This window comes from Malania oleifera, chromosome 3 (assembly GCF_029873635.1).
Source record: "Malania oleifera isolate guangnan ecotype guangnan chromosome 3, ASM2987363v1, whole genome shotgun sequence".
Lineage (NCBI taxonomy): Eukaryota > Viridiplantae > Streptophyta > Magnoliopsida > Santalales > Ximeniaceae > Malania > Malania oleifera.
This window is the reverse complement of record NC_080419.1, coordinates 22506043-22525719: the sequence shown is the minus strand read 5'-3', so window position 1 is coordinate 22525719 and position 19677 is coordinate 22506043. Positions and strand designations below refer to the sequence as shown.

Sequence of the window (19677 nt, the reverse complement as noted above, 5' to 3'; positions counted from 1 at the left end):
AGGCAACAATAGAACTTCAACCCACGTAGAGATGTTTTCTTAGAAAAGAGAATATTTAAAAGTGAAAAAATTAAAAGAAGTATTATTTCTTTCAAGAAGTTCTCTCTCTTAAATATTCCCTTTTCTAAGAAAACATCTCTGTGTGGGTTGAAGTTTTATTATTACCTAAAAAAGCCACAAGAGAGGCATATATGCACAACATAGACACCAACATAGAGGTGAGATTAGAAGATTACCTTCTAGTAAAGGTTTTGAAGAGACGAGACATGTATTGATTAATGCTTTTATTAATTTAGTCTTCCCCTTTCATTATTTACAACAATCTAATTAGGACAATCTATGACAATAGCTTACTTTTTATTTAGCTATATGAATACGAATCTAAGATAGTGGCATATTTTTTATTTTTCATTTTTTTAAATGACTAGTGGCCCATTCATAGGGAGAGTATGAGGTCCGAGCGCATTCCTTTGTTTTTGAAATAATGCAAAATAGACAAATCATGATGTGTGGGGAGAGTACATAGAGCAAGCATTCTTGCATTCCTCTTTTTCAAAAGCACCATATTATTGCAAGTTGAATTTGTGGTTGCCACTACTTTTGCACAAAAATTTCTAAAAAAAAATCCTACTCAATTAGGCCCTGTTTAGAACTTTCAAAATAATGAAAAAAAAAAAAAGAAAGAAAATATCAAAAGAATCCACATTTTCTTATCAAGAAAAATAAGAAAGAAAATAAAAAATTTACAAAATCAATGAATAAAATTTAAAATTTACACATCATTAATATTTAATTTTTCTTAATTTTTGATCATATTAAACTAAACATTTTATTTTTGATAGTATTTAACAGATAAGAAAAATAGAAAGAAAAATAAGTATTTTGTTTATTTTCCTTTCCTATCTTTTCCCAAAGAAAAACCCTTGATCTAGATGGACCCTTAAGAACAAAATAGGGAAACCAAATATTTATTTGGATTCAACAAAAACTACCGAAAGAAAGGAGACATTTTACTTCTTTGAAGATTTACAATAGCACATAGTAGAACAATATATTTGAAGGGTTTGGTTCATTCAATTTTGCGTTAATCAAACTAATACAAACACGTCTCTTGCCAAGTAAGAAAGTACAGTTCTGATTTCTCATCCATGGTTTCTTTCAACATGAAGAACAATAAAAAAAAGCGAGTACTAAGCCCCAATAGGTGGTTTCTAAAATGAAGATTAATGAAATTTTTTGAGATTTTCCCTTCATGTCAATTATGATTCATATTGCAGAAGTATCCACCATCAGCTCATCACCCCAGAAAACAAAGCCTGCAATTAATTGTCGGCATCGATGAACCATAGCAATGACGGTAAGAGGCAAACTAGCAGGTTTAAAAAATCTGCAGGGTGACCTTTGGCAAGTTGTACCCATAAAGTTTCTATTTATTTATTCTGCTTCTGATATGACGAAAGGATAATCTATTGAGAACGCAAATCAAGTGAGCCCCTTAACTTGATTATGTACACTATTATTGCTTATAGATACCCCATAGCCACCTCACTCAAATCTCGTTCGCTTCACTTTATACACAAACCAGAATACAAAGAGGGAGGGAGGTAATGTAAGCTAAAAGGCGGTAGTAGAAATGACAAACAAGAGTTACTGCCATATCTAATGCTAATGCATTAGAGGATCAGGATTACAATGGAATCATAATAACTCTAGTATTGATGGGCAGCTTGCTATTTATTTTCTTTAATTATCCGGCGAAATAATGCTGCTCCATGACTTTACATACTAAACCTAAAGATGAGTACGCCAAGTTTCACAAAGTTTGGCTGCTATGGGTAAATACAGTAGAGTGTGTGCTTGTACACATAAAACTTGTCCAAGACACCCAGCAAGGATTCAATCAATTATCAGCCTCCAAGAAATTCCCACACTTTTAATAAGCAACAATTGCTGCTCTTTTTTGTGCTCTGAAACCAGGAAATAATTTAAGAAGCTAATCCAAACAGTAACAGTGCTTTAAAGTTACTTACAAAATGTTGGCTTTGTCAAAACCTTCTGGAGTAAGGTGTCTAGCATCCAACTCTTTGCACAATGTCATAGCCAATTCATTTTTTCCATGCCTGCAGAGGCCACTGCAAAGCTCGTGTAAGATAGCTGAATCAGGAACCAAAGATCTATTCAACATTTCCTGCAAAACTTCAACTCCACCGTCAAAATCCTCATTCTTGCAGAAGGTAGAAATCAGCATCTTGAAAGTATGACCAGTTGGGTAACAGCCACTCCTTATCATGCTTTTATATAATTGGAAGGCACGTTCAGAGTTCATTCTTACACACTGCCCACAAATAAGAGCAGAGAAGGTTGCCGAATTGGGTACCAAGTTCTCCTTAGCAAGTTCTTTCACCAAATTTGCAGCCATTCTTGTCTTACCCTCCCTGCAGAGTCCCAAAATCAACGCATTATAAGTCAAAATGTTAGTTTCAATTCCAGCCTTTGACATCTCCTCATAAAGCCTATTTCCCATCTCACTATTACCCACTTCGCTGTACCCATTTATCAAAGTATTATAAGTTACAGTATTGGGAGCTACACCCATGGTCTTCATCTCACTAAACACCTTGTTTGCTTCATTTAGTTTCCCCTCCTTGCATAACCCATGGATAAGAGTATTATAAGTAACAACATTCGGATGCATCCCTTTCATTCCCATTAAGTTTTTAAGCTTCATAGCTGAGTTCAGAAGGCCTTGTTTACAATGTCCAGCAATCAGTGTATTATAAGATGCAACTGTAGGACTTATACCCAGAGTCTCCATCTCTCGAAACACCTCATCAGCCTTTTCCAATTTCCCAGATTTACAAAGAGCAGACATAACCATATTGATGGTATACACATTTGGTGAAATCAAAGAGCGTCGTATCTCTCTGTAGAATGCCAAGGCAATATCTGTCCTCTGTAAATCAAGCAATGAGCTCATAAAAGCATTGCAAGATTCAACAGTTGGGAGAAACCCATAATCCTTCATCTTACAGAAAGTGTCAGTAGCATTTCTTAGCTTCTTCATATGCGCATAGTACTTAAAGAGCAAGTCAAAAACACGGGGAGAGGAATCGCATATTCTGTACGAGTTGAGAATTGCTTCAAACAGCTTATAAGGCAATTCCAGCGAATACGAGACAAGAATATTTTTCAAAATGCATTCTGCAGATTTGAATTTGCAGTTCTTGGTGAGAATATGAAGAATTATGGATCGAGTATCCAGAGTGTGGGAATCAGGATTTTGGAGCTCGGCCCACTTGAAGAATTCGAGTGAAAGCACATAATCCTTTTGAATCTTCAGCAAAATGTGCTTGATTCTGAATGCTGTTAGACCAGAAACTAGTGTATCAAGCTTAGCCCAATCAGAGTGTACAAGGTGACTGTGAGCAACATTGATGAAATCAAGATCTTGCCCCTTGGGTACAGGAAATGTTCTGTGTGGTATTGGAAGAGGATTCCAATTCCTCCCCCTTAATTTCCCAGGATATGCTGAGTTAGAATGTTCTGACCACACATCAAGCAAACTGGAAAACCCGCGTAATGGCGGGCGATTCATACTTTTACTTATGCCAGTGGGATTAGGCTTTATGTTGACTGTCAAGAATTTAAAGAGCAAAAAAATCAGAAAACTTTTTTTTTTTTTTTTTATTCTTGGAATTCGAATAAAAAAAACACCTTCCTCAACCCCCAAATAGAAAAGGTATAGGCATAGACATGGCACTGCATAGACAATCACACAGCAAGTTCCGGAAAGTAGGACACAAAACAGGTCATAGAAGGAACAAAATAATTTTTTATTTATTCAATTAACTAAACATGCTAAAAAAATATTTTTCACCAAATCTCTGACATTTGTTGTACTACCCATCCAAAAAATTTTGGAAACAAAAAAATGTCAACTTATCAAGATAAAATATATGAGGATCTAATATGCAATTAACACATGTAGGATGTAGGAAGAAATAAATGTTCTTTTAATTAACTAGTTAATTAAATATGCTAAAAAAAAATAATTTTCACTTTATTTCTTGGTCATTCTTCTATTGTACTACCATCTACATTCAAATCATTTTACAAACAATTCAAGCCATCAAATATTAACATTTTTTCTTAGCACGAGGATTTGACACCTTATCAAGTTTCCAAATTTGGTGCAAGAATTGTGCATGATGCAGGAATGCTGTATTATGCCAGAGTTTATTCTGTTTTCAATGCAGAGGACTCGACACCTAACCAAGGCCTCCTTTGCCTTCTAACCTGTGCAGGTTATTCCACAGCAATAATAGGATGAGGTTGGATCATTTGGATGAGATTGAGGATGTATTACATGATGAGTTTGCCTTCTTCCCCTGGAGGTTCCCATTAATTCCTAGTTCAGCAGAAAGGCTGCCCAACTTCAGATGTTAGTTTGATTGATACTGATCCTGATCTTTAGAATGGAAATTGTAGTCTGACTCTACAAAGTCAAGCTCTTTTCAATTGGGGAGTATGATGGATTACTGCTTGTGCCAGCCTTTTAAGTATTATAGGCATAGGTTTAGAAAAGTACATTATCTTAGAATTTTTTCGTTTAGTTTGGGGTTATTTTGTAATTTCTGGTTGCTTTATTTTTAGGATTTATTGTTTGCGTATGAAAATAGGCCTACAGTTGTAAGAACAAGGTAATTGGATGCCTAATTAAAACTTTATCTTAATCTCTCTCTCTCTCTCTCTCTCTCTCTCTCTCTCTCTCTCACACACACACACACACACACACACACCATTTCTTCTCCTCCTTCTCCTTCCTCTTTTTTTTTTTTTTGATAAACAAAGAATTGTATTAAAAGAAAGAAGAATGTACATCAGAAAGTTAGAGAAAGGAAAATAAAAAAAGAAAAGATAGGGAGAATAAGAAATCCTCCCTTTACATCAATAAAAACTAGTTACAAAGAATGCAATTTAAATAGAGAAGTAAACTCAATGTGACAGGGTCAACCATGACAAAAAAAACCATTTGCTGACACCCACGGCGACGCAAGAAATACCACTCTACTCCAAAGCAAATTGTTAGTAGTAGCCACATCTTTGAGCATTCTAGTGTTCATTTCCAACCAAACACACCAAATAATAGCCAAAATGGTGCAATGCCAGAGAGCTTTCCTATCCTTTCCTTTGCCAAAACCCCTAAAAGTTATGGTATAAATGGCCTTCAAAGTGTATGGACATGCCCAATTTCCACCAAATATACCAAACAAGTTATTCCAAATAGCCAATGTGAAAAGGTAATGAAGAGAGAGACGTGCACAAGTTCCTTCCCTCTTCATGCGAAGGACACAAATGTTGGGGGATAGGGGCTTATTATATCTTCTCTTTTGAAGCAAATCATTGGTATTAATCCTTTCAAGTATCACAGTCCATGAAAGCTTTTATTTTCGAGGGATCTATAGCTTTCCAAATCAAACGATGCAAAGCAAAAGGATTCACAATAGAATCACAAGTCAAGTAGGTGAAAAATGATTTACAAGAGAACTCTCCAAAAGGGTCTAAACTCCGAACCCTCTTCTTCTTCCCCTTCTCTCTCTTCAATCTTCACCTCTTTGTGTCCTCTTTCTCTATGACTATGCCATATTTTCTCTCTATATCTCTTCTATTTCTTCTCTTTGCCTTCTAATTATTGGCATAGCCACTTATACAAACACTGAGATATACATTCCTTTTTTTTTTTTTCAAGAAGTACAACAACAACAAAACCAAGTCTCAGTCCCACTAAGTGGGGTCGGCTATATGAATCATTTTCCACCAATTTATGCGATCATGGATCATTTCTTTTGATAGATTCAAGGATATTGAATTCTTACTCACTATCTCCTCCCAAGTTATTTTAGGTCTACCCCTACCCCTTTTATTACCCCTCACAGTAACTAAGTCACTCTTCCTCACAGGTGCACTATGTGGCTTACGTTGCAAGTGTCCATACGATCTAAGTCATCCCTCTCTTATCTTATCTTCTATAGGAGTTACACCTAACTTACCACAAATATGTTCATTCCTTAATTTATCTTTCAATGTTATACCACTCATCCATCTAAGCATTCTCATCTCAGCAACTTTTACTTTTTGGATATTATGTTTCTTCGTCACCCAACATTTCAATCCATATAGCATAGCTGGTCTTATAGCTATCCTATAAAACTTTCCTTTCAATTTTAAGGGTATTCTACGATCACATAGCACACTTAAAAAACTTCTTCATTTTACCCAACCTGCTTTAACTATATGCATTACATCATCTTCAATTTCTCTTTCAGCTTGCATAATAGATCCAAGGTATCTAAATCTACAAGTGCTATTTATTTCTTCATCATCAAGTTTAACTTTGTCTCCAATAATCATCCTATCATTACTAAAATTACATTTCATATATTATGTTTTATTTCTACTTATCCTAAAGCCTCTAGATTCCAAAACTTCTCTCCATAATTCTAACTCAACCTCTACTCCGTCCCTAGTTTCGTCAATTAATATAATATCATTTGCAAACTATACCATGGAACCTCCTTTTGAATACTCTTAGTCAATTGGTTAATTACTAAAGCAAAAAGATAAGGACTCAAAGCAGATCCTTGATGTACACCTATGGTAATTGGAAATTCTCTAGTTTCTCCATCTATAGTCCTTACACTAGTCATTACTCCATCGTACATATCCTTAATAACATCGGTATACCTACAAATATAATTTCCACCCATGCTCAATCATTAAAAAACTATATAATTAGCAAAAATTTAGACCAGCGGTTAATTATTAAAAAAACTACACAATTTCCCAAAAGAATAAAAATTTGAAGTTAGAATAACATATCCAACTGATACCAAATAATATTTTTTTCAATGCTAGGCAACTCACTACCAAATCAAGCATCATTCAAGCTTCTTGGGTTTGTCTTATATAAATGTCCTACTTACCAAGCTAACATTGTCTTGAACATCATATATTTTGAAAAAGAAAAATGACCATAGAATGGTGGCTAATTGCAGCACTCAATGTTAATTTCACAATTTCAATTTCTAGAAACCTGTGGAAAATTGAAGCAAGTGGTTTGGGAGGCTAAATCAAAAGGAAAGATTTGGTAGCATTCATTGACTAGAAAAAGAAGAAGCTGGTATTTGGAAACAAAGATCTAGAAGTGGGAAGCAGGCAGGGTGTTAAGCATTAAGGAAGACAAAACGCTTGTGGTAGTGTTAAGGCATAATCTCAAAATGTTTATGGCTTGTAGATTTATCATACTCATCTATGCATTGTACTAACAGTTCAATTGATGACAAGGAACTCTCTAAATTACCATTTGTACCCACTTTAGAGATCCAATATTGATGGGACAAGCAATTTTGAAGAATGAGAAAGGTCTGGAAACAATTCCCAAATACAAGCGTCTACGTGCCTTAAAAATGAGAAAGTTAGACAAGGCAAGATCAATGATGATAGGCAATTTCAATAAGACCAAACAGATGCACCAAGGGTTGTTGGAGATCAAGCTCCAGTGTCATTGTTATCAATAAAGTTTCAAATTGTTGCAAATGCATGTCAAGAAAGCACCACATTCTCCTGTTTTTGGGACCAAAGAACCAACAGAACAAGCAATGAGACTCAAATTTACAAGTAAAATTAAGATTAAGATGCCACTAGGACTACTTCATCACACTCTTCCTCATATCCAGATCGTCAGGTAGACGAATTCAATTTCTCATTGTGCATCTTCATGAACTGAGGAGCTTCCTCCTTGTGGCAGGTCACAAATTTCTTAAGGAATAAGTTTTCTGAGTCCTCCCACAATACATTTATGCTGAAATATTTCTTAATCAAACCCTTAGATAACAGGGCTTGAACAACTGAACACCTAGGAACAATACCTTTCTCTAGGCTCAATGTCATTAAAAAATGCTCCCTGAGAAAAAATGAACTCCCAACGCATTTCATTGACATAAAAATCCATCTTTGCCATTATCTTGTCCTCAGACATAACCATGAAGTCTGGATACTAAGAAAAAGCACTGAGAACATCTTGCTCAGAGCAACCCCACTTCCTATACACCTCCCTCTTCCTTTCCCACGTCATTCTGTTCATTCTTGCCATTAAGAATATTGCCAAAACAAACTTCTTTTTGGAAGGGTTGAAACCCATTTTCCTTGCTTTCTATAGACCCTCTCTAAATGAACAAGTCCTCCTTACGATTGCCCTAGGCAGCAAAGGAATTAAAAACGTAATATTTGACTCAGGCACCCCATTTTCTCAAGTGTTTGGTCTCAAATCTTTTTCAAGATCATGCGTGAATATATCTGGACACCTCTTAACAGCAGCAATAATCTTATCATTTGATTTAAGAAAAATCTTTCAAGATATTAAAGAGAAGGAATGATTTGTTTCTCTAAGCTTCGTCTCAGAACATTTGGGAACAAAGTTAGAGTTTTGACAAGGTCGGCACTTGGAAAGCCAATAGAGTAGAGAAAAATGGAGTTTGGGCGACAGGGTTTTATTGTGTCAGGATTATATGAGATCAGATGAGGAGCTTTTCTGAGGAGATGGAAGATTTGGGTTTTGGAGAATCCCTGGTATTCGAAGAAGGAAGGCCATAACGGAGTTAGGCCCCTCGGGGATGTCGAAATGGACGTACCCACGAGTGTTTGAGGTAAAAAACTATGAAGTGTTGATTGAAGTGCCATTTGAGACGAATCTAATTCGAAATAGCCATGGATTTTGAAAAATGTGTGAGTGAAAAGCGGAATCTCCCTGGCCAGTACTCGCTTTGATTAGGGTTTTGCAGAGATAACAAAAAACATGATTAAGTAGAAGAAATGGCAAAGGGAACTCACCAATGTTGCGCTTTACCACTCTAAATACTGTTTACAGAAGTAGAGCTCCAATCATCGATGGAAGACCCACTCACATTATCCTTCGATCTTGGAGAAGAGTCAGAAGACTCAATCCGAAATAATAATTCTCAAAAGAGAGAGAGAGAGAGAGAGAGAGAGGGAGAGAGAGAGAGAGAGACGCACACAAAAGAGCAGGAATTGCGAGAATATACGTATGAGGAAATTGAGAGTAGAAAATTTCAAACCTGCAACGTGCTGTGAATCCGCATCTTGATAACGCGGACTATATTGTTTCAATAATATTTTTATTTTTAATTAAAGTTATTAAAGAGTATAATGTTTTTCTTTTTTAAAAATTCTAATAGATGTTCGGTAATAGAATGTTCACATTCCCTTTGATGAGGTTTTTCTTAAGCTTCACATTTTTCCATTATTAATAATTTTAATTGATAGATATATATGAATGATGATAAAATAGAAAATCATTAATTTTTCAAATTTAGAACTGATCTCATTAGAATGAAAAGAATTACTATTGGTACCAAGTAGGTGGTACAAAAGGAGAAGGAAGGATTACAAAGACACAGAAACAACGAGTACCCTAGGTATTAACCAATTTATGCCATTATGTGTAACAATCCAAAAATTACACCATTTTTTATATATATAAATTACTCTGATACTCTTGTAACACCTGCTATAACATCTCAGCCCTTAGATGGTACTGAGGTATCCCTATACACAAATTGACACACCTATGCAACGGAAAATATAAAGTCATACACCCATATTTACAATACCAGAATTTACCATACATACATATTTACACATCACTCCAATATCATTTACTCAAAAATACAATCTCCTGAATACATTTACCTTATAAATAGGGCAGTACAAAAGATCTCTCTATCTGCGAGTCTGATCTGCTCACCTAGTTGAATCACTTGAAAAATGTTAAATCACTGGAATGAGACAACACTCAGTAAGAGGAAATATGATATTGCTAGAGTGTGACGACTGAGTTTCCTAAATACTATATTGACAATATTTGAAACTGTAAAAGTTAGTAAATCAATATATAGTATAACTTGTATCTATTATAGTTTAAAATATAACTGTAATATTTGAGTTTTCTACTTTTCATACTTCTAGTATCATACTATATTTGTTGATATTCTGTAAATGTGTATACATATACATAACTCAGATGTTTATCCTAAAAAATTGTACGTCATGATTTAACCCTTTATGACAAGGTTGTGCGGCCCGTAGGCGGGACGTAATCCTGGTTGGCCTATTAGGTAAGTCAACTGTACTCTACCAATCCTCAGTCCGGCCAAACTGCAACCTCTCCTAGACTCAGAACTGGTAACTACCAAGTCAAACCGGCCACCTTAACCCAGTCTTCTAGGGAGTCCGCAATCTCTCCAGGTACGGTTGATGGAAACCATCCACACATTATCTAAGATGTGTGGTTGCACTCTGATCTATACTAGCAACGGTACTGTGCTTTGCTAACTAAACATAACTTGATTAATCAGCATCTGCTATTGTATATACTATTTCTATAGATATCCTACTGTTTTCATTATGATTCCAAAATAATCATAACACTATAAATCTGATCTGAAAATACTATAATATCTGACTGAAATAACTGTAATATCTGACTGAAATAATATGTAATGTCTGAGTGTTATGATTTTGGAAATCATGACATTCTGTAAATACTGTAAAATATTTGTCTATATAATATTTGTAAAATATTTGTCTAGTAAATATATGTCTGTAAGATATATCTGTATATATATACACTGTAATTCATAATTATGTAAAATCTAGTAAAACATGTTTCTATACAAAAAACACTGCAAATCATGATATTTTGAAAAACTATATAAACTATGTACTAAACAAATATCTTTTCAGGCCACACAATTAATAAAACTCATGTTCTAGAATCTGAAAAATTGTATAATTTATACCCTATATCTTAATAAACAAATACTATAATTTACTGATAATATTTCTAAATTTACTAGCATATCATATTTCTTTTACCTAACTGATCAAGAGACTTGCCTCCAATTCCACTCTCATGCCCTCAACGTACTATCCTCAAAATCATGAAATAATATATATATATATATACACACACACACACACATACCAATTCCTCAGTAAATCACTGAATTCCCAAGAAGATCATCTCACTTATATTTCCTGAACCTGCATACCCGTAATTTTTTAAACTATAATTTACCTGAGCTCTTGGAAAATATTTGTTGGGGTCCTCAACCCATGCCTGCAAGGTCCCAAAAACACCCTAACCCTGAAAACATAATACCTTAATTTTACTCCACAAAACACCAGTATACTCTCATATAATACAAAATCTGAACTCAAATAAGCTCTCTAATACTAAAAATACCTAAATAGTCTACTTATGAAAATTTTGGGATGGTGCCCAAGTTGCCCTAATCGACAATCTGTTCTAACAGACTTGTAGAGAATCTCCACAAGATCAACGTGGCGGCTTCTGATCGTCGAAATGGGGAGAAACGAGACAAGAAATCTAGAGAGAAGGGGAGAGAAACCGAGCAGGAGAGAGAAAAATAGAGGAAAAATGAATTTCTCTCGCTGAATCCCGATTTTTTGCTATTTATAGACCTTTGGCCACGTGACCTTGTCAATGAGCCACGTCATCTCGTTGACGAAGGCAAGAATGGAGTTCGTCGATGAACTCGTACGTCATCGACGAATTTTCAGGCCCTGAAATCACCCTTCTCGATTTCTTTTCGTCGACGAGACACGTGTCCTCATCAACATGCCCAAGTAGGCAATTCGTCGACGAACGCACACCCTTTTGAAAATTTTTTTTTCTTTACTTCCTTTTTATTTAATTTCTATAATTATTCGGGTTACTACATTCTCCTCTCCTTATAAAATTTCGTCCTCGAAATTTGCTATCTGTATTGAACACCATCCATTAAGGAAAATTGACTACTTATTTTATTAATTATCCTCATTTATGGCTGAAGAATACCGTGGTTACAAAAGCAGTTCTGGGAGATTACAAATATACTCATAAAAAAAAAGTTCTCCCAAAACTAAAACACTACCTACCTTATAATCTAAAATACAACTATACATTCATCACTTTGTACTGAATAAAATAAAAATGTTGTTATCTGAACAATACTAACTATTACAATATTCCACTAAATAGGTGTAGGTATTTCTATCTGATTTCCTCCTCAAGCTCCCATGAAGCTTCCTCTATGACATGATTCTTCCACAGGACTTTTACCAACTGAATTTTCTTAGTATGCAATTCTTGTTCCTTCCTGTTTAAGATCTGCACCAGTGCTTCCTCATAAGCCAGTGAATCCCTGAGCTCTATCTCTGCATAACTAATCACGTGGAAAGGGTCTGGGTCGTATTTCCTCAACACAGAAACATGAAATACGTCATGAATTCTAGATAAAACTGGTGGTAGAGCTAGCCTGTAGGCAACTGACCTTACTCTCTCAAGTATCTCAAATGGGTCAATGTACCTACGACTTAGCTTACCCTTATTTCCAAATCTCATAACTCCTCTCAGTAGAGCTACTTTCAAAAATACCCAATCTCCCACGTTGAATTCTAATTCCCAGCGGCGTATAAATTTGACGTAAATGTTTTCATCATGATTCCAAAATAACCATAACACTACAAATTTGATTTGAAAATACTAAAATATTTGACTGAAATAACTGTAATATCTGACTAAAATAATCTATAATGTTTGGGTGTTATGATTTTGGAAATCATGACATTCTGTAAATACTATAAAATATTTGTTTGTATAATATTTGTAAAATATCTGTAACAACCCTGACTTGCCACGTAAGCTCGGAGTGCTACTTTAGTGACGTCTGAGTACCTATTACCTTGTTCATCATATATAAAATACATATATGCAGCGAAAATAAAATACAAAATCCTCAAATTACATTACCAGAGTTCTAATTATCTTTATACACAAATATATTCATTTTCACATAATTACATCCCATAAAACTAAACAAAAATAAAATCTCTGTGTACACACTACCAACATAAAATTTACACCACTAGCCCGGCTGCTCTATCCTCTAGACCCGATCTCTAGGATTTCTTGAAAAGACAGTTTGTAAAGTAGGGGTGAGGCACAGCTCAGTAAGGGAAAAACTAAGTTAATGTTAGTATGTGGCCAACATGCATTTAGTGTATAGAAAATAACCAGTTCACTAAGTAGATAAACACATTTATGAAAACATTCTTATTTTACACTCACACACACAATTAGTCGAGGATAGGGAAGATTACCTGCTCATACAAGTAGCTTCCCTCTGCTCTAATATCATTACTGCTACTAGGGCACTCGCCTTTCTCAGCAAGCTCTCGAAATTATCTTATTAATTATTCATATTCACATAAATTAACAGATATGCATATAAGACACTCCCTATGATAAACACACCATTTACTTCTCCCATGATATAGATTGTGCGGCCCGAAGGCTGGACTATTGTCCTGAAGGATCCACCTAAACAATAGTCATTTGTACTCTCCGCTAACATACTCAGCGGGTATATGTAACTCCAGCTGCTGGTCCAATTGTCCTCACCCAGGGGGGCACATTCACCTCACATAGGCAAATCAGATAAGGCCACCTTACACCTCTTAGCACAGGTGTGGGCGCACATGGCCACATAACAAATCCCTAACAATGGTACCGTGCTCACAATATACTGGTCCCCAAGGTTCCTAAAGCATATCATGCAATTTAGATAATAGAAAATACTATTTAAAACATCATTTCACATATATTTCTTGTTATTCCAAAAACCTAGCCCCCGGTCACAAAATACAACCTGGTGTATAGCCGTCAATTAAAACTCGGCCCTCGGCTGTCATACCAAATTCCTGCATTATTTACAAGCAGTTCCAGTATTTTTCGCAACAATTCTAGTATATCACAAACAGTTCCAGTATTTCACAAACAATCTCAAATCCAGTTAAACAATAAATCCTACCAAAAAATCATCGGCCACACGATTTTAACATTTAAACATAACCATATAAACAACCAAACTTTCCACCGTTAGTTTCTATTCAAAATATCATACCATATATCCTAGGTTTGTAAAATCCATTTCGAACGGTTGGTTTTTGAAATAACCTTCAAATTCTTAAAAATATATATATATATATATATATATAAATTTAATCGGTTCAAATTAAATAAAATTCCTGACTTAACTTAATCCCCTTACCTGATTCTTGAAAAAGCCACTAACACCCCGGCCTACGTCCCACGACATTCCAAATCCCTGAAACCTTAAAATTCAAACTTCACTACATTACTCATTCAGCAGACCTTCATCGGATTCTTATAGGAATCTTCCTTCAAATTTTCTTAAGAAGGAAGATAAACTGCTAAATTGGACCTTGTGAAATTGATGTGAATAGCTGAAGTGTCTCAGAACTACATAGTTGTACATTCTAAATGCAACATTTAAGTCTCAAACTAGGATAAATTAACCGATCCCTATTAAAGCATTGCATGCTAAAATCATCAACAAACTTAGTCTGTCTGATAGGCATCTTCTTTAAAATAAAAAATAAAATATCCTCTGCACTCATGAATGAAAATGTAAATAGGTCAAAATTGTTTGAACACCAGAAAACATTCGCTTTATGTAGGACAGAATAATACATTAAATTTTCAAAAAGAATAGGTTGGCAGAATTAAACATTTGAACTGAGAAAATCATGTTGGTGTTTCGTCCGACTTGAACACGCACAGCGAAAGCACACAATCAATCACGAATTACTCAACAATCACTAATGCAAACACTCAATGATGAAATATAATAAAGAAGCAATCAAACAATAATAAGAACAAGCAAAACACAACTAGAACGCACAAGATATGGTTTGACAATGGCCTATGTCCACTGGAGCAGCACTTTGGTTTTTACTTTGAACAATGTCAAAGCTTTACATCTTTGGATTACAATAGTGTTTAAGTATGAACCCAATGCCTATAGAAGAGTTCCAGTAAAACTAAACTACATCTATAGTGATCCCCCGGAGGAAAATCCTCCAGATAACCTCAATCTATAAGCCCTTGAATTCAAAATTCGTAATTTGCACCAACTAAATCAATCGACTGTTTAGGCCAAATAGTTGACTGATTGGTGCTAAGAAAATACTCCTATGTATTGCTTGAAACCGTTGAAAATTTGGCCTAATCAATCAACGATTTGCCCCAGTGCTGCATTGTAATTACCCAAAAAATATTGGTATTTGAATAATAAAGAGAGAGGAAAAGGGAAATAGGAACAAAACAAGGCAGTAGGCTTCGTCGACGAACGCTTCGAGTTTGTCGACGACATTGTACTTTGGTTGGAATAACCCGGGATTCTTACATAGGGCCTCATCGATGAACACAGGGATTCATCGACTAGCGCATAAGGGGACCTCGTCGACGAAGACAAGTTTCATTGACGAGAAGATACCAAGAAGGGTTTTGGGATAGTCTGAAATTCGTCGACGAGGGAGGAAGTTCATCGACGAAATTATTGAAGGACTGGTCGACGAGGTGACGTGTCTCGTCGACGAATCCAGTCCTATAAATAGTTGAAACTCGGATTTTTAACCAAAATTTCAGCGTATAACTCTTCTCTCTCTCTCTCTCTCTCTCTCTCTCTCTCTCTCTCTCTCTCTCTCTCTCTCTCTCTCCTACGACCCCCTCCCCTTCTCTCTTCGATCCTAGCCCCATTTCTCGCCGAATTGAAGATCCGAGGCCACCACGACGCTCCCGACAAAGTTCTCTACAAGTCTGCCGGAGCAGATCATGGGGAGAGTCGATTTGGAATTCATCCCAAATCCAAGGTAAGGTATTTTATTCAGATTATGCCTTCCTTATAGTTATGAGAAATGTTGTAGGTAAGGAAATACTGATATTATGATCTGGGGGATATTGTTTTCAGGATGTTGAGCTAAGAACCCTATGGGTATAGGGCCAGAATTTAATTGAGACTTTTCAGAATTAAGGTAAGAGAAATATGCTATGCTAGTAATTTTTATTATGTATACAGAAGATTATGAATGAGTGTTTCAAGCATGTATATCAGATTATTTTCCAGAGATTTATGAATATTACCTTATAGCAGAAATTATAGGAATTAAGCACAAGACTATGTTTATTCAAATGTGTGGCATGAGTTTATTACAGTATCATATATATACATATATATAGATTTTACAGTATTTCAGATGTATAGATATTCAGATATTTCAGAATATTAGAAATGAATGAGACTTACAGTATTTTCAAAGAAAAACATGATTTCTAGATCATAATACTCAGATAGATTATACAGTGATAGCATCAAGATGCTACAACAGATATACGGAGTATACAGAGTATATACAGAGCATACAGATATTATATACAGAGCCCACAGATATCATACCCAGAATAGTCAGATATCTTAGATAATATAGCTCAGAAATATAGTGTTGTGGTTGTTTTTGAAATCATGTTAAAAGCAGCAAAATGAGTATATATTATTTATGTATACAGTATTACACGATATCAGATCCCTGTGGAAATTACAGACAAATATAATTACAGCAAAGCACGGTACCGTTGCTAGTTTCAGACACGTGCAACCACATGACTTAGATAGCATGTGGATTCCCTCTAACCGTGCTAGAAGAGATTTGTAGTCTCCCCAACATGCTAGGTTGAGGTAGCCGATTAGACGATGACAGAGGTTTGCGATAGCCCGGAGTGATTGCAGTGGGTTAGGATCTACATAGATCATCAAAGATTGGTGGATGATAGAGATTCACTTACCTAGAGGGCTGACCAGAGTAAGTCCAGCCTACGGGCCGTACAATCCTATCATGAGGGGATATATCATGATATACAGATCCTAGGGTATAGCAGAAACTCCTATGTAACTTATATTATTATAATATTAGCAGTACCTTTGATAGTAAACTCGGATACTCAGTCATATTTTAAATATTACATGGTAGATAGATATATTCTGTTTAGTTTATCAGTTTTCTCAAATTACAGTATTATTTCAATATTTTAATTATTTAACTCCGCCGCCACACACTAGTAATAGCATATTTCCACTTACTGAACATCGACTCACCCCATTACTTTAACATTTTTCAGGTGAGCCAACTAGGCGAGCAGATTAGGCTCGCAGATAGGAAGTTTACGAGATTACCCTGGTTGTAGGGTGAGTTATGACAGGGTTTTGTATTTTTGAGATAGATGATGCTGGAGGGGTTTATTTTTGTAAGGTTGTGGCTTGTATATACTAAATTCTAGTATTGTATAGTATATATGTAAATGATTGTATGATTTGTGTTTCCGTTGCTTAGGCATGGATGTAGTTATACACATATAAAAAAAAAAATGGTAAGAATTTTGAGGACGTTACAATTTGGTATTAGAGTCTAGGTTGTTAGGTTCTGTAAACTCTAGAATGCAACGGATACAATACCATAATATAGGAAAAGAATTTGAGGTTATACTTTATGGTCTAAATATAAGATTATCGTGGTGGTTTCTGTGTTTTTTCTGAGGTGAAGATTTCAGGAAAATCATAGTAAACTATCGACGAGTCGTGTGTTTGGGTCGCAGAATTGGATTTTGGGATAGGAGTAAGGGAAATAGTTAATAGTGAATTTGAGATTTTAGTTGGATGGAGTAAAGTAGATCTGTATAGGATTTTAAAATAGTGTTTTGTGTATTTTCAGGGATGGATCCGGGTAGCAGTGGTACAGATGCTGGAGTGACAGACCAAGACCCTCCAGTATAGGAGGTGGAGATACATATGTCGTAATGCGCAGCGTCACTTAGCAGGTGATGGTTGAGATGGCCAAGAGTAGAGGAGAGCGTGACTGCACGATTGAATAGTTTACGCGGATGAGACCTCCTTCCTTTACTGGAGGACCTGACCCGATTGTGGCTGAGAATTGGATACAGGAGGTCGAGGAGACTTTAGCCGTACTGGCATGTACAGACGAGTAGAAAGTGGCGTTTGCGACATTTAAATTGATAGGAGAGGCAAAGCGCTGGTGGAGATCAGCGCGTATAATTGAGGAGCAGAGGCCGGATCTAGTGCCAGTGTCATGGAGTCAATTCAAGGATTTGTTTTTCGAGCAATATTTCCCTGCTATCGTTCGGAGCGCAAAGGCAGTAGAATTTCTACATCTGAATCAGGGGTTGATGACGGTGACACAGTATGCTGCACGATTTCTTGAGTTATACTGTTTCGCCCCACATTTAGCACCAGACGAAGAGAAAAAGGTCAGGAAGTTTGAAGAGGGATTGAAGCAGAGTTTATTTGAGCAAGTCATTAGCTTTCGAGCTCAGACATTTGTCGAGGTGGTGGACAGAGTTGTTGTTATTGAAAGTGGTATGCAGAGGAGCGCTGCAACTCAGGGTCAGAGGAAGAGGTCTGCCCCTCAGGATTTGTAGGCGAGCTCTAGCCGAGGGCCATGGAGAGGAGATCGCTATGGAGGTGGTCGAAGACAGATGACGGACCATGGTGGTTTTCATGGTGGACGAGCTGCTCCGGTCTGTCCTAGGTGTGGCCGCAAGCATCCGGGTGAATGCAGGATGGGTGAGGACGTCTGCTATCAATGTGGGAGACCCAGGCACATATCTTGGTCGTGTCAGGGATTGACAGCTCAGGCACCAGCTCCCAGACCATACTAAGGTGGTTATCAGGCGCCCCGTGGAGGACAGCAGAGGAATACAGCACCGGCGAGAGTGTACGCGTTGACGTCGGGTGACGCCGATGCAGCTAGAGACGTAGTTACAAGTACCCTTACTACTTTTCCATTTATAGCTATTGTTTTATTTGATACAGGTGCCACCCACTCTTTTGTTTCTGCGGTATACGCTAAGTTAACGGGGTATGAGGCACAGTTGTTACATATTGAGTTGGTTGTTGCCACACCGACTGGGTTAGTGGTGAAATGTAGAAGGGTACTCAGGAGATTTCCAGTAACTATTCAGGAAAAAATATTGCCAGCTGATTTGGTGATATTAGATATGCAGGGGTTTGACATCACTTTGGGTATGGATTGGTTGGCAGATAATCATGCTAGTATTGACTGTCATTTGAAAGAAGTGATTTTTAGACCTCCAAGCGAGCCAAAATATAGATTTCTTGGTTCACGGGTACGTTCTTTGCCACAGCTTGCGTCAGCTGTTTAGGTGAGAAAATTGATCTAAGAAGGCTGCCAGGGATTTGTTGCTTACATTAAAGAGTCACCGAAAGAAGAACTAAAACAACCTGATGTCCCTGTAGTTAGAGATTTCTTAGATGTATTCCCAGAGGAATTACCTGGTTTGCCACCAGACCGTGAAGTTGAGTTTACTGTGGATCTTCTACCGGGGTCAGCGCCAGTATCTAAGGCTCCTTATTGGATGACCCCAGCTGAATTAAAAGAACTGAAGGATCAATTGCAATAATTACTAGATAAATGATTCATCAGGCCCAGTGTGTCGCCCTAGGGAGTACCAGTCTTATTTGTGAAAAAGAAAGATGGGACCATGAGGATGTGTATAGATTACAGAGAAATAAATAAATTAACAGTTAAGAATAAATATCCTCTCCCAGGATTGACGATTTGTTTAATCAGCTCCAAGGGACCCAGGTTTATTCTAAAATCAACCTGCGGTCAGGTTACCATCAGGTGAAAGTGAGACCAGAG

At 36.4% G+C, this 19677-nt stretch overlaps 1 protein-coding gene across 3 annotated transcripts in view; it reads right to left on the bottom strand.

Moving 5' to 3' along the window:
* Positions 1 to 1872: 1872 nt before the first annotated feature.
* The window catches only part of LOC131150276 (pentatricopeptide repeat-containing protein At4g26680, mitochondrial), a 35747-nt gene continuing 17942 nt past the window's right edge, over positions 1873 to 19677 (bottom strand). Inside the window, exons 3-4 of one of the 3 annotated variants that reach the window (XM_058100885.1) lie at positions 9769 to 9823; positions 1873 to 3633 (exon numbers count right to left, since the gene is read on the bottom strand). In XM_058100885.1, the coding sequence (XP_057956868.1) occupies positions 2027 to 3595 (1569 nt within the window). In that variant the 5' untranslated portion in view covers positions 3596 to 3633; positions 9769 to 9823 and the 3' untranslated portion in view covers positions 1873 to 2026. Of the gene's footprint in view, positions 3634 to 8889; positions 9146 to 9768; positions 9824 to 19677 lie in introns of those variants that run through there. The other 2 variants (XM_058100884.1, XM_058100886.1) reach the window with 2 other exon arrangements.